At 42.8% G+C, this 12,473-nt stretch overlaps 1 protein-coding gene across 1 annotated transcript in view; it reads left to right on the forward strand.

Annotated features, from left to right (window-relative positions):
• Nucleotides 1–12,473, forward strand: part of LOC133446525 (thrombospondin-type laminin G domain and EAR repeat-containing protein-like) — a 39,195-nt gene that overhangs the window by 21,616 nt on the left and 5,106 nt on the right. The window contains 4 exon segments of the mRNA XM_061724563.1: nucleotides 1,466–1,643; nucleotides 9,166–9,224; nucleotides 9,412–9,588; nucleotides 11,582–11,760. Coding sequence (XP_061580547.1) covers nucleotides 1,466–1,643; nucleotides 9,166–9,224; nucleotides 9,412–9,588; nucleotides 11,582–11,760 — 593 coding nt within the window.

The following is a 12,473-nucleotide window of genomic DNA, read 5'->3' on the forward strand; positions in this document are numbered from 1 at the left end:
AATGCCCAAAAACTGCAAAAAAAACCTTTATTTCCAAGAGCTGCTGTCATATTTATGTGTTATTACATTATCGGCACCAGTTATTACATTTTGAAAGGTTTTTTTTAATACCAGGCCAATAACGTAATAACCAGCCAATAATGTAACACCTTATTACATTATCAGCAAAAAGTTATTACGTTATTGGCTCAAAAGTTTTATTACATTATTGGCACATTATTACACTATTGGCTTTATTACATTTGAAATGGCCAAAATTATTACGTTATTGGCAGTTATTACGTTATTGGCCATTATTACGTTTTTGGTTGTAACACACACCAATCTGGAAAGGGTTAAACATTTCCAAACAATTTTGAGTTCAATGTTTTATAGTGACAAATATTATTAATTAGAAGAAATAAGGGATATGTCTCCAACTCGTGCCTGAGGATCTTGATGGAGCTGTACAGAGCAGGTCAGAAGGAGCTGTGTCTTTGTTGACCTGTACAACAGTGGTGAGGTGTGCTGTAGGTGTGACAGAGTAGATTAAGGTGGAGGTGGTAACTGTGCCAAGGATTGGGTGTGAGCCCCTTCTCATTTATGGTGATGGACAGGCTGACGGATGAGGTTGGACAGGAGTCTCCATGGACTGTGTTTGCAGATGACATTGTGATGTACTGAGGGGTGGGGGGAAATCTAGAGGGGTGGAGGTATTCCCTGGAAAGGAGAAGAATGAAGGTTAGCTGCACTTGACAGAGTACATTCATGTGAATGAGAGGAACCCAAGAGGAACGGAGGACAGGGAGCACACATGAAGAAGGTGGAGGGTTTTACGAGCTCGGCTTTTTGTCCCCATCTAGACTTCTGCATCTTGTAATCTGATGTGGGGAACACTGTGTGACAGCTAAAGCTTTGCAGAAATTAGATAATTCAACAGGAGATGAAAAGATGGATCTGCAGGCTGTTGATTCGTGGGGGGGTGTGGTATTGCCCGCAAGATTTAATTTATTTTTGGTAAAATAAAGTGCGCTAACTTACACACATGACTGTATTTTATTCATGCTACGATTGACCTGCGACCTGCGACATGTGACATGTGACGTCGTTTCTGCCGTTCACATGCTCAGGATGAAGCTCAGAGGAAGGACGACGAGTCTCAAAGACCTTGAAAGGAGAACAAACAGATGTGGGTTGGATTCTCAATGGCTGTTTGAAGCTTTGTGATTGCATTGTGTCTGTTTTGTTTGCACAGTGTGTAACCTACACACAGGTGTGACCATAAAGAAAAGTTCTGCAACAAGAGAACAGGATGAAGAGCAAAGTTCAGCTCACAGAGCAGTGATGGGGACGTTCAAAACGAACTGAATGACCCCTCTTTGTAGTTGTTAAAGATACCTTTTAAGAAGGTTTTGCACGTCTCTGTGGTCCATGTGTTGTTTTTTTGATTGTAAAACACGTGATTTATTATCCTACCTTACGTCAGATCTTCCTGGTGGTGGCAAACTGGAGGGCAACGGAGCCTGAGCTTTCAGTTATCTATCGATGGAATCGACGACGACGGCGCTTCCTTCGGTATCAGACTCTGGAGACCCACACTGCTCAGGACTGGGAGGCCTTTCAGATGCACAATCACAGCTTCCTGGTGGTGGCCAATCACAGAGGTAAATGGGATGAAACATGGCTGTTACAATGAGGCTCCCCGTCACCTAAGGTTTCCAGACTTTGCTCGCCTATCCGGAGGCTTCAGTTTTCATAGGGGATTTTCACACATCTCATCTCTTAAAATGATATAAAGCCACAAATTTAGGCATGATTAGGATTGTGATTTTATGAGTGTCAGCTACTGACAGAGTATGGTACCAATCAACTAACTGTCATCAATATACGCAGCTACTGATCACTTTTGGTTGACTTGACTTCTGAGCTGTGGATAAAAAAACTAACAAATCATAAATATTCTTAAGGCTTTCTGTGCTGTTAATTGTGCTAAGAGAGTGCAGTGACCAAGTCTGGACTGGCCTGGTTGTGTCTGGTGGCAAAGCCTAAGCCATATTTGATGAAGGCCGCTAGCCGGAGCTGGCCGGATGGCTAGACCTCCATCTCCTTAGCTACTAGCACAAGCATCAAGCTGCCCGCCTGAATCCTCTAGCGGCTAGCCAAGCCACCTTACCCCCAGACCAGTCCAAGGCCCTTCCAGGTTGAATAGCAGACTTCTGCAACCGGCTCTGGGTTCACCTGGAATGGTCAGGGAGGGAAGAAGAATTCCTGTCTCCAATACCCCCAAATTTGCGCAATGTAGTAGTGCCGTAACATTGTTTAATCATTATGCAATATTACATTACATAAGGGCTTTACCTTTTGTTTTGATATTTTTATTAGGGGGTAAGGCACAGTTGAACAGGAATAAACAAAAAAAAGATATACAGTCTACCTCCTTTTTTTTTTTTTTTTTGGAATTAAGAACAGAACAAAAAATCCACACAAAACAATGACAAATACACGAAAATTATTATATTCTTATATACAAGTAATATTTAAGTATTTAAGCTAAACAGTATGAATTAAAAAAATAGATGAATAAAAAGGGGGGAAAAAAAAAAAAAAAAAAAAAAACCCAAAGACAAAAGAAAAGTAAATAAAAAGATAAATAAAAAGGAGGAAGAAAGAAAGGAATGAGAGAAGAGAGGGAGGGGGGGGGATCCGTCAATCAGGAGGCAGGGACTGGAGAGAGTGGAAGAATGTAAGAAAGGGAAGCCACTTATTATAAAATTTGTTGCAACTACCCTTCAGTGAATATTTAATCTTTTCCAGCTTCAGAAAAAACATGGTGTCGTTGAGCCACTGGGTACTAGAAGGAGCCTTAGTCGACTTCCAGTGGAGAAGAAGGTGGCGTCTTGCCAGTAAGGAAGTAAAAGCCAAAATGTCTTTTTGGTTTGAAGTAAACCGGCCATGGTCCTCTGGGAGCCCGAATATGGCAACATGGGGGGAGACTTTTATATTCACCGAGAGTATTTTTGACATGGTGTCAAAATAATTCGACCAAAAGCGAGAAAGTAGTGGGCAAGAGTAAAACATATGGGTTAAATTGCAGGACGAGGCATGACATTTGTCGCATTCGTCAGTGACACTGGGATAGATCTGTGAGAGTCGAGCTTTAGAAAAGTGGACTCTAAACAGTACTTTAAACTGTATAAGTGTAAGACGAGCGCAGGATGAACTTGTGTAAATTTTTTTAAGAGCAGCGTCCCACCAGTCATCCTCCAAATTTAGATCCAGTTCATCTTCCCAGGCAGCCCTAACTTTAATAACTGGAGAGAGATCGAAAGACAGAAGGTCATCGTAAACCTTAGAGATCAGTGATTTTTGAAGTGGATCATGGTTTAAAAGCACCTCCCACTGTAGAGTCGGCGGAGAGGATGGAAAAACTGGAAACAAAGCTTTAGCGCAGTGTCTAATCTGAAAGTATCGAAAGAGATGAGAAGGCGGGAGATTAAATTCACCTGAGAGATCTGCAAAGCTGCGAAAGATACCATCCTTGTAAAGATCTCCAAAACTTTTCAGGCCCTTATTATGCCATATGAGAAAGGTTGAATCTGTAAGCGGAGGTCGAAATAAATGATTGTTCAGTAATGGAGCTAAAGTAGATGCTGACTTAAATTTGAAGTGTTTCCTAAATTGATACCAAATTTTAAGTGTGGAGTGAACCACTTGATTATTTGTAAAGACAGAGAGGTTGGATGGAATAGATGAGGTAAGTAGAGCAGGTAAAGAGGATGAAATGCATGACTGTGCCTCCAATTTACACCATGGCATATTCACCGATTTGAACCAAAATGAAATTTTTTGAATATGTGCTGCCCAATAATACAGTTGGAAATTGGGAAGTGCCAGTCCGCCATTGAATTTACATCTCTGAAGTGTGGATTTGCGGATTCTAGGAGCCTTCCCACACCATAAGAAGTCAGAAATAGTTTGATCAATTATTTTAAAAAAGTGTTTTGGTAAGAAAAGTGGAAGACAATGGAACAGAAATAGAAATTTGGGCAAAATATTCATTTTAACTGCGTTAATTCTTCCAATTAATGAAAGAGGTAAGCTTTTCCATCTATGGAGGTCAGATTTAATTGTAGACATTAAAGGTGAGAGATTAGCAGAAAAAAGAGAGCTTAACGTTCTGGTTACGTTGATCCCAAGATACCTAAAGCCGGAAGGACTAATCTTAAAAGGGATATCTGACTGTACGAGCTGTGTTGCTGAGTCATTAATGGGATAGCATTCACTTTTAGATACGTTCACTTTATAGCCTGAGAAAGACCCGAATCTCTGGAAAGCAGATAAAATTGAAGGAATGGAGAGGACAGGATCCGAGACATATAACAGTAAGTCATCAGCGTAAAGTGACAGCTTATATTCTGTTCCCAATCGGGAGATCCCAGTAAAAGTGGGGGAGGACCTCAGAAAGATTGACAGGGGCTCTATAGCTAGTGCGAATAATAGGGGAGAGAGGGGACACCCCTGTCTGGTGCCACGGGCTAGAGTAAAAAAATTGGACTGAATGCCATTAGTGGAAACGCTTGCTTGTGGAGACGTGTAAAGGAGACGAATCAAAGAAATGAACCCATTCCCCAGCCCAAACTTCTTCAGTACAGTAAATAAATAGTCCCATTCAATCCTATCAAATGCCTTTTCAGCATCGACTGAGATTACGACTTCAGGTGTTGTGGTGATAGTTTTAGAGTGAATAATATTTAAAAGTGTCCGCACATTAAAGAATAACTGTCGCCCCTTAACAAATCCTGTCTGTTCATTTGAGACAATAGTTGGCACAATGTTCTCCAAGCGATAAGCCAAGGCTTTAGCAAGGATCTTAGCATCTACATTTATTAACGAAAGAGGTCTGTATGAGCCGCAGAGAGTTGGATCCTTATCTTTTTTTAAGAGGAGACTTATGGAGGCTTGCCTTAAAGTGGGAGGGAGAGTGCCATGTTCCAGTGATTCCTTATAAACAGCATGCAATAAAGGGGACAATTTATCCTGAAATTTCTTAAAAAATTCCACTGGAAATCCATCAGGGCCAGGAGCTTTGTTATTTTGCATACTTCTCACAGAGAGATTAATTTCTTCTACCGTTAATGGCGAGTCAAGATTTTTAGCAGCATCGGAGCCTATAACAGGAAAGTTGAGGCTATCTAAGAATGAATTCAATTCAGTGGAGCCAGATGGAGATTCAGACGTATATAAAGAGGAATAAAATGAGTGAAAGACAGAATTAATGGCGGTGGGATCCTGATGCAATGAGCCTGATGAATCTTTTATCTGAAGGATCATACGTGAGGCTGCCTGGCGACGTAGCTGATGAGCCATGAGCCGACTTGCCTTGTCTCCATGTTCATAATATACGGAGCGTGATCGTAAGAGAAGTCGCTCTGCGTCATTAGTGGTAAGGAGATCAAATTCAGTCTGTAAATCGACACGTTGCTTAAGAAAACTGGGAGAGGGGCAAGTAGCAAGTTGTTGGTCCAATTTTGTGATCTTAATAGAGAGTTCTTGTAATTTGGCTTTCCGGGACTTATTCAAGTGAGCAGAGAAGGAGATAATTTGTCCCCGCAAATATGCTTTTAATGATTCCCACAGCAGTGAAGATGAAATTGGTTCCATATCATTTTGATTTATAGAGATCAATTTTAGTTGTAATAAAATTGGTGAACTTATCATCTGAGAGAAGTAATGTATTGAACCTCCAAGATGTTGAGTAGCGTGGCTGTGAAGAGAACTGAATATCCAAAGAAAGAGGAGCGTGGTCGGAGATCACAATAGGATGATAATCAACAGACAAAGGGCTTTACCTTTAAATCCTTTTTTCAGTTTTGTTGTTTTATGAGATACAAAGAGAGGACAGTTACACTCTTGCATAGAAAAACACCGTTCAATGGAAACGCCAACCCCCACAGCACTACCTTTTTTTGTTTTGCAAATACAGAGTTTTAGTTTTCTTTTGCAACAAACTCTCATAAAAAGGTGACTATAGACTCTGGAGGGGAGCAAACACGTTGGCTGCTAGCTTCAGACGGTTAGTAGCTCTGGCCGTCCTAGAACAGTGATTCTTAACCATAGGGCCGCGGCCCACACTTGGGCCGCGAGCGCCATCTAGTGGGCCGTGAAAGAAAATCAGTTTTGTACGTGTGGGCCGCGAGGGCCGCGGGACTGCAAAGCAACTCCCGACCAAATGAGGAGAAGAAGACACTCAGCTAGCTGTACGTGTAATAGTAAGAGAAATGGTGTGTATTTATAGAGAAAATCCTTCATTTTGCACAGAGTACGTTTAGATCCGCCAGGATCAGGGATCGATTACTTGGGTCTGCGCCCAGAGCGAGCGAGCGCGGCATGATCATTTATCCCGGCGCGTCCCCGCCGTCCCCGCGGCCGGGGAGGTCGGTGCCGCTCGGGCTCACCAATGAGCACCTTCACATGTGCATGAGATTCTGACACCATCCAGACCACATTTAAAGTCCTGTCAGGAGAAATTAGAGCTCAGTTCTCTCACTGAACGACAGAAAGTGGGGACATAAGATTAAGGGGAAGAAATAAAAACTGCAAAACTGTTCAATTGTTAAGATGTGTTTATATTCATTTATTATAAAAATGTGTTGAGACAATTAACAAAGAAAAGGGGAAATTCAAACTGCTGGTAAAGAAATAAAATAAGTTAGCATTTGGAAAATAAAATAAAATCTATTTTATTTTTAAGAGAAAAAAATATGTGTAATTGAAGTTACACATGTTAATGGGCAAATATGTACTTTTTTAATATAACAGATGCAGTCAGATGCAGATGTTGATACAACTATGAGGCTACTTGAATGTATGTATATATATATATATATATATATATATATATATATATATATATATATATATATATATATATATATATTTATTATGATGTTCTGGACCTTCGCTTGAGTAAATTTTCTCTAAATGGACCTCTTAAAGTTGAATACCCCTGCTATACAGTGTTAATATTTAACGGGCCCCGGGCCACTCTGTACTGAAAAAATTGGGCCCCAAGGTCAGAAAGGTTAAGAACCCCTGTCCTAGAAGATTCAATGGGCATTCCCCTCAGGTTGGTCAGGTTGATTAGTTGGCATTATTCATTAGCATGAGCTAAGCTAAAATGCTAACGTGTGTTCAATAGACTGTATTAACAATGAACACAGCATTTGGTCACATGACCCATTGGTTTCTGAGGACTGGTTTTGAAGCCAACAGTAAGGCGCCCACTGCATGTCAGTCAAGGTTATCTTGACTTTGCTCCCAGCCGAAACCTGCCAAAATAACATGTTGACTCGATGGCAAAATTAAAAATGGCCGCTGCATTTATCTGACACCGGGTTAATACCTTTGCTAAGCGCGGTAGCACGACTATTACGGAAGAGAAAGTTATGGCGACTAGCCATCGGCTAAGCCAATTGTCAATCACTTACATTAGAAATAAATATAATGCTTTATATAAACTCTCCTGGTGTGGCACAAACCCCCCTCCCCCTGTCGGAGTTGCCATGAGTGTGAAATCAAACAATTGAGACCAAAACGTTTTTTTTTTTAACCAGACTGTAAATATGTTTATTTCAGAACTAAAGCTATTTTAACATGGAGGTCAATGGAGATTCTAGAGGCCAGGCGAGGTACTGCAACAAATCTTAGTTCCACATGAGCCTCAACCTGGAAGTAAAATGACTTTCTTGTTCCAAGAGCTCTGAAAAATGAGCTTGAACACCGGTTTCTAAGAAATCCTATCGACAGTTCCCAAAGATTCAGAAAAAAACAAGATAATCTTACTGAAATGCAAAGTGCATATTGTTTCTAAGTGAAAGTGTCATTACGGGGGATTTGAACAGGACACCTGCACGCACTTCCCAGTATGCAATTTACTGACACATTAAAACACGAAACCACAGGAAAGATCTCCAGGTTCCTGCTCTTAAATCAGATTTCATTCACCAGAATATTTCTGTTCAGATTTTATTGCACACGTATAGGATGAGACGCCGGGAAAAACAAGCAGCAGTGTGATCTAGTTAATGACTCCCTGTTAGTGAGCTGTAACTGGATCAGAGCAGCGGATGGTTTTGTGGGGAGTTTGTTCGTTAAGAGCTTTAAAGGCAGACTGTTTGATGTTGGAGATATGTGGTTTCTCAGACAGAACGTGAGCTTTGAAGGCAGAGGGAGCCGGTATCTGCCGGCCCGTCGTCCTGCAGCAGCTCGGCTGGAACACTTCAAACATACCTCCACCTGTGCCGGTTCCACACTCATCTGTGTGTGCATGCTTCCTCGCAAGATAAAGACCGCGCTCACTGATCCGAGGAGATTGTTTGTGATCTGAGAGGGAAGAATGCAGGTGTGCCGTGGTCAGGTCATACGCGTGTTCACAGAGTATTGCGAATGCCGCGGTAGGATTACGTTTGAAACCACTCGAGCTGGATTGAAATTTAATCGATCAGCTGAACAGAAGCTTTGTCACAGTAAGGAGCTTTCATGTAAACAGGAAGTCCTGAATCTGTTCAACTCCTTCCTAACGTGTGCTCTTTCTCAACCCACAATGCACCGCAACTATGTTCAGCCCGTAATTGGGTCGATCCATCAGAGTTCACTGATGGCCATACCGAGACCACCTCTTCAGAGAGGTGTAAGGTTGCCACATTCACATCAACCCAGACGGGCCACTCTCATACCCAGAGTTCCTTTGGGCAGGTGTAAATAGTGCCAGTGTTGAAACAACCGAAATGTCTTAACAGCTGTCAAATATTACTGTTTTGGAGTTTTTTGTATCTGTTGACGTCTTGCATTGGGGCGATACTCGCCCCCACAGGGCACTTATTGAGCTCCGGGTATCTGTAAGCCCATATCTCAGGAACGACAATGGATTTCAGTGGTGCGCACCTCCTATGGAGAATCAAAGGACCATTCTCAAATTCACTTCAGGAGTTATCCCCTTGGAACGATGAAAAGATTGTATGTTTTTCTAGCATGCAACAGCTGATATCGTCCAGGTCTGTAAACGAGACTCAACCGGAGCTGGAGGTTGGAGGGGACGGCGGTTAGGACGGCAGGCCACCAGGGGGGATCAGAGTATGTGACTGAGAGAATTTAAATCTGATGAAATGTGTTCCTGTGTGTCCTCAGCTGCAGACTCCAACCACAACATCCACAGCGTCATCTACAGGTGGAATCCTGGCAAGAAGGTAAACTTCCTGCCCTCACCTTTTCACATCTTGCCTTTTGTCGTCCTTTTTGTTTTGTTTACTCCTGTGTCCTTTCATGTCCACTCTGTCCCCTCCCTTCCTCTTTTGTTTGTTTGTTGCACCAACCCATCTATGCTTGCTCCTCACTGGTTCCCCCCCCGGCCATCCCTGTCCCGTCTTTCCCCAGCTCTTTGAAGTCAACCAGACACTGCCCACATCCGGAGCGTACGACTGGGAGTTCTTCACCATCGGACCGTACTACTTCCTGGTGGTGGCCAACACCTTTGACGGTCAGACCACCATCCTCAACTCCAACATCTACATCTGGCTGGACGGCTGCTTCCGGATCTTCCAGAACATCACGGTCAGTAAAGAGTTGGTGGTCAACATCTGGCTCATGATGCTGCTATAGTGAGAACAATTTATTAAATACAACTTGTACAACTTTGGCACTCTCTAGTGGTTTTGTAAATGAAACTGCAACACAATACACTTTAGTTGTAATAAGTAGGCTTGGCTCAGCTCTCATTTCACCAGATCACTGCAGATGCTGCACCAATCCACACGTCAATCTCCCAATCCAGTCCCTCCTCAGTCGTGGACATTGAGGCAAGACCTCACCTCCCAAGCCAGAAGAGGGTTAGGAGCATGGTCTCAGATTTTGATAAGCTCCTCCTCATTCCCACCACTTCACACTTGGCTGCAAACCGCTCTAGAGAGGGTTTAAAATTACAGTTTTACGACTCCAATAGGACAACATCGTCTCCAAAAAGTCCAATTTAGGGGTCTCCGTAGCAGATCCCCGGTTTCCTGCATTGTCTTCTGTCACCTGCTTATCCTCTTTCACCACATTTAGAAACATCGGCATGTTGGTAGCTGCACCTGACTGATACCTTTCACGTGATGTTGAACATTACTGGTGACCTGCAGCAGCTGTGTGTTTACTTCAGTCTGTCTGTAATAAACCTGGTCAAGCGTCAGTAAAACTTTAATGTGAAAGCATGAAAGCAGAGCCGTAAACTCACCTCAAGATTTATTGAAAAATGTTTTTCATTCTGGCCGCCATTTGATAATAAAGGAAACCGAAGCACAGGAAACCAGCAGAGTGTAATTAATGCGCGCGTGTGTGTGTGTGTGTGTGTGTGTGTGTGTGTGTGTGTGTGTGTGTGTGTGTGTGTGTGTGTGTGTGTGTGTGTGTGTGTGTGTGTGTGTGTGTGTGTGTGTGTGTGTGTGTGTGTGTGTGAGGGGGTTTCCAGCTGCAGACTGAAAAAAAGACCTTTCCTGCGCTTTAAAACCACAGAAACATGTTAAATCTTCATGAAAACCTCTTGAACCTTTAATTCCACCTATGGCAGCAGCAAAGTGAACAGCGGACACATTAACCTCCTCAAACATCAACACATCTCATTCATCTACAGGTTGATCTTCACCGGCCCCTGCAGGTTTACAGCACAATTTACAAACCCCGCTGTTTCCCTCTACAGGCTACAGGAGGAAGTCCCTTGACTCATAGCAATGTGAACCGCTCAGGACTGCAGGCAAACCTGTTCAGACACCCTCTTCTTCCTAAGCAAAGTCTTTTTAATGTTTGCAAAATTCTGCTAATTCTTCCCTGATTCTGCACTGCATAAAAAGGACACGATTGTTCCTGGGAGGCAGCTTATGTTGCTCAGTGTACTTTGTTTACTTTAAAGGTGACATCTCAGAGGTGGAAATTAGTTTTGCCAAGGATGCTGATTCAAACCCAGGCCATCACAGATCCCGGCTTTTGGGCCTGTTGTTGATAACAGCCTGGATGGACTTTTTAATCTTTGCTTTTTAGTTCACAATGTCTATTTCTCCCCAAAAAGATCTTGAATATCGTAGCAGATGCCTCCAAGACCAGGGTTATAGATGACTGTTCTGACTACTGACAGCATAAGGTTTCTTTTTTGGTGTATGTAGCTCCATTTTGTAGTAATTGTCAAATATTTCCACAGTAATACTTGTCCGTGATTTAGTATCAGCTGTTGATGAATAGCAGGTCCTTGGTGCAACGCCGTCTGAGGGAGCAAAGATGACGGAGTCGTTTATCCGACTTAAGCTTACTGAAATTACTCCAGGTTCCTTGAATGATTTATTGATATTGTGACTGTAAAAAGAAAAAAAATTACATCCTCTTCAATCTTTCTTTGAAGCAAAATATATATTTACCTCGACCTTAGAGGCTGAGGCAGTGGGTTCAGTGTGGGGTTTATCACCAAACCTCACCCGTTGGATATAAGACAATTTTCACCACTTTTCAGCACTAAACTTCACTAACCTTGTCATAGCCCTTAAATCCAAAGATGAAATGTATATTTCCTCTGTGTCTGCAGACGGTCGGCGCTGCAGACTGGGAGATGTTCGAAATTGACGGCAGGTTCTTCCTGGCCGTCGCCAACAGTCAAAAGCTTTCCATGGATGGCCTGAACCTCCACAACATCAACTCCACTGTGTACGAGCTCAACCTGCTCACTCAGACCTTCATCCACTTCCAGAGCATCCTGACTCACAGGTGACATGTCTGTTCATCACGATGATGGGGCTCTGAGTTACTGCTGCTAAATGTTCAGATACAGATAAAGCAACACCACAAACAACCGCCTCAATCAATGCCAACAGCTTATTCTGCTGTTGATTCTTGTTTAGTGTCAGTTATTTGATGGGATGATTGAAGTCTGAAGAAACACGACGTATTGGCAATTTAGCCATTGATTCATTGAACAAAACATGGGCCTCAGTAGTTTGTGGAAGAACTGTACACGACCACTGACACCTCCTCCTCATGCTGGTCACCGGTTTGGTCATGCACTGCTGCTGGATCGCATTCTTTATTTTAAGTGGACTAACGTGGTTGTGTTGGTTGTTCTGAACGAACAGCACGCCCAAGCTGATCCCACAAGTGTTCAACAAGGTTGAGGTCAGGACTGCAGGCAGGCCATTCCATCCTCTCCACTCCCAAATCCTGGAGGTAGTCTCTGATAAATCTCACTCAGGTTCAAAACCAACTCACAGGAGGATAGAGTTCTGGTGGCAGAATCTCTTCTGGATATCTCTCTGCATTGAGATTGCCTCCAATGATGACGAGCGTCATTTTCCAGTGAGGGAGATGCTGCCCCCCACCATCACACTGCCTTCAACCAAACCTATTGGTGCAGCAATCAACATAGCCTTCTCTTGGTCTTCTCCACACTTAGGGCCTGATTTACGAAAGGTTTGCGTGTGTAA

The sequence above is a fragment of the Cololabis saira genome, chromosome 6 (genome assembly GCF_033807715.1).
Source record: "Cololabis saira isolate AMF1-May2022 chromosome 6, fColSai1.1, whole genome shotgun sequence".
Classification (NCBI taxonomy): domain Eukaryota; kingdom Metazoa; phylum Chordata; class Actinopteri; order Beloniformes; family Belonidae; genus Cololabis; species Cololabis saira.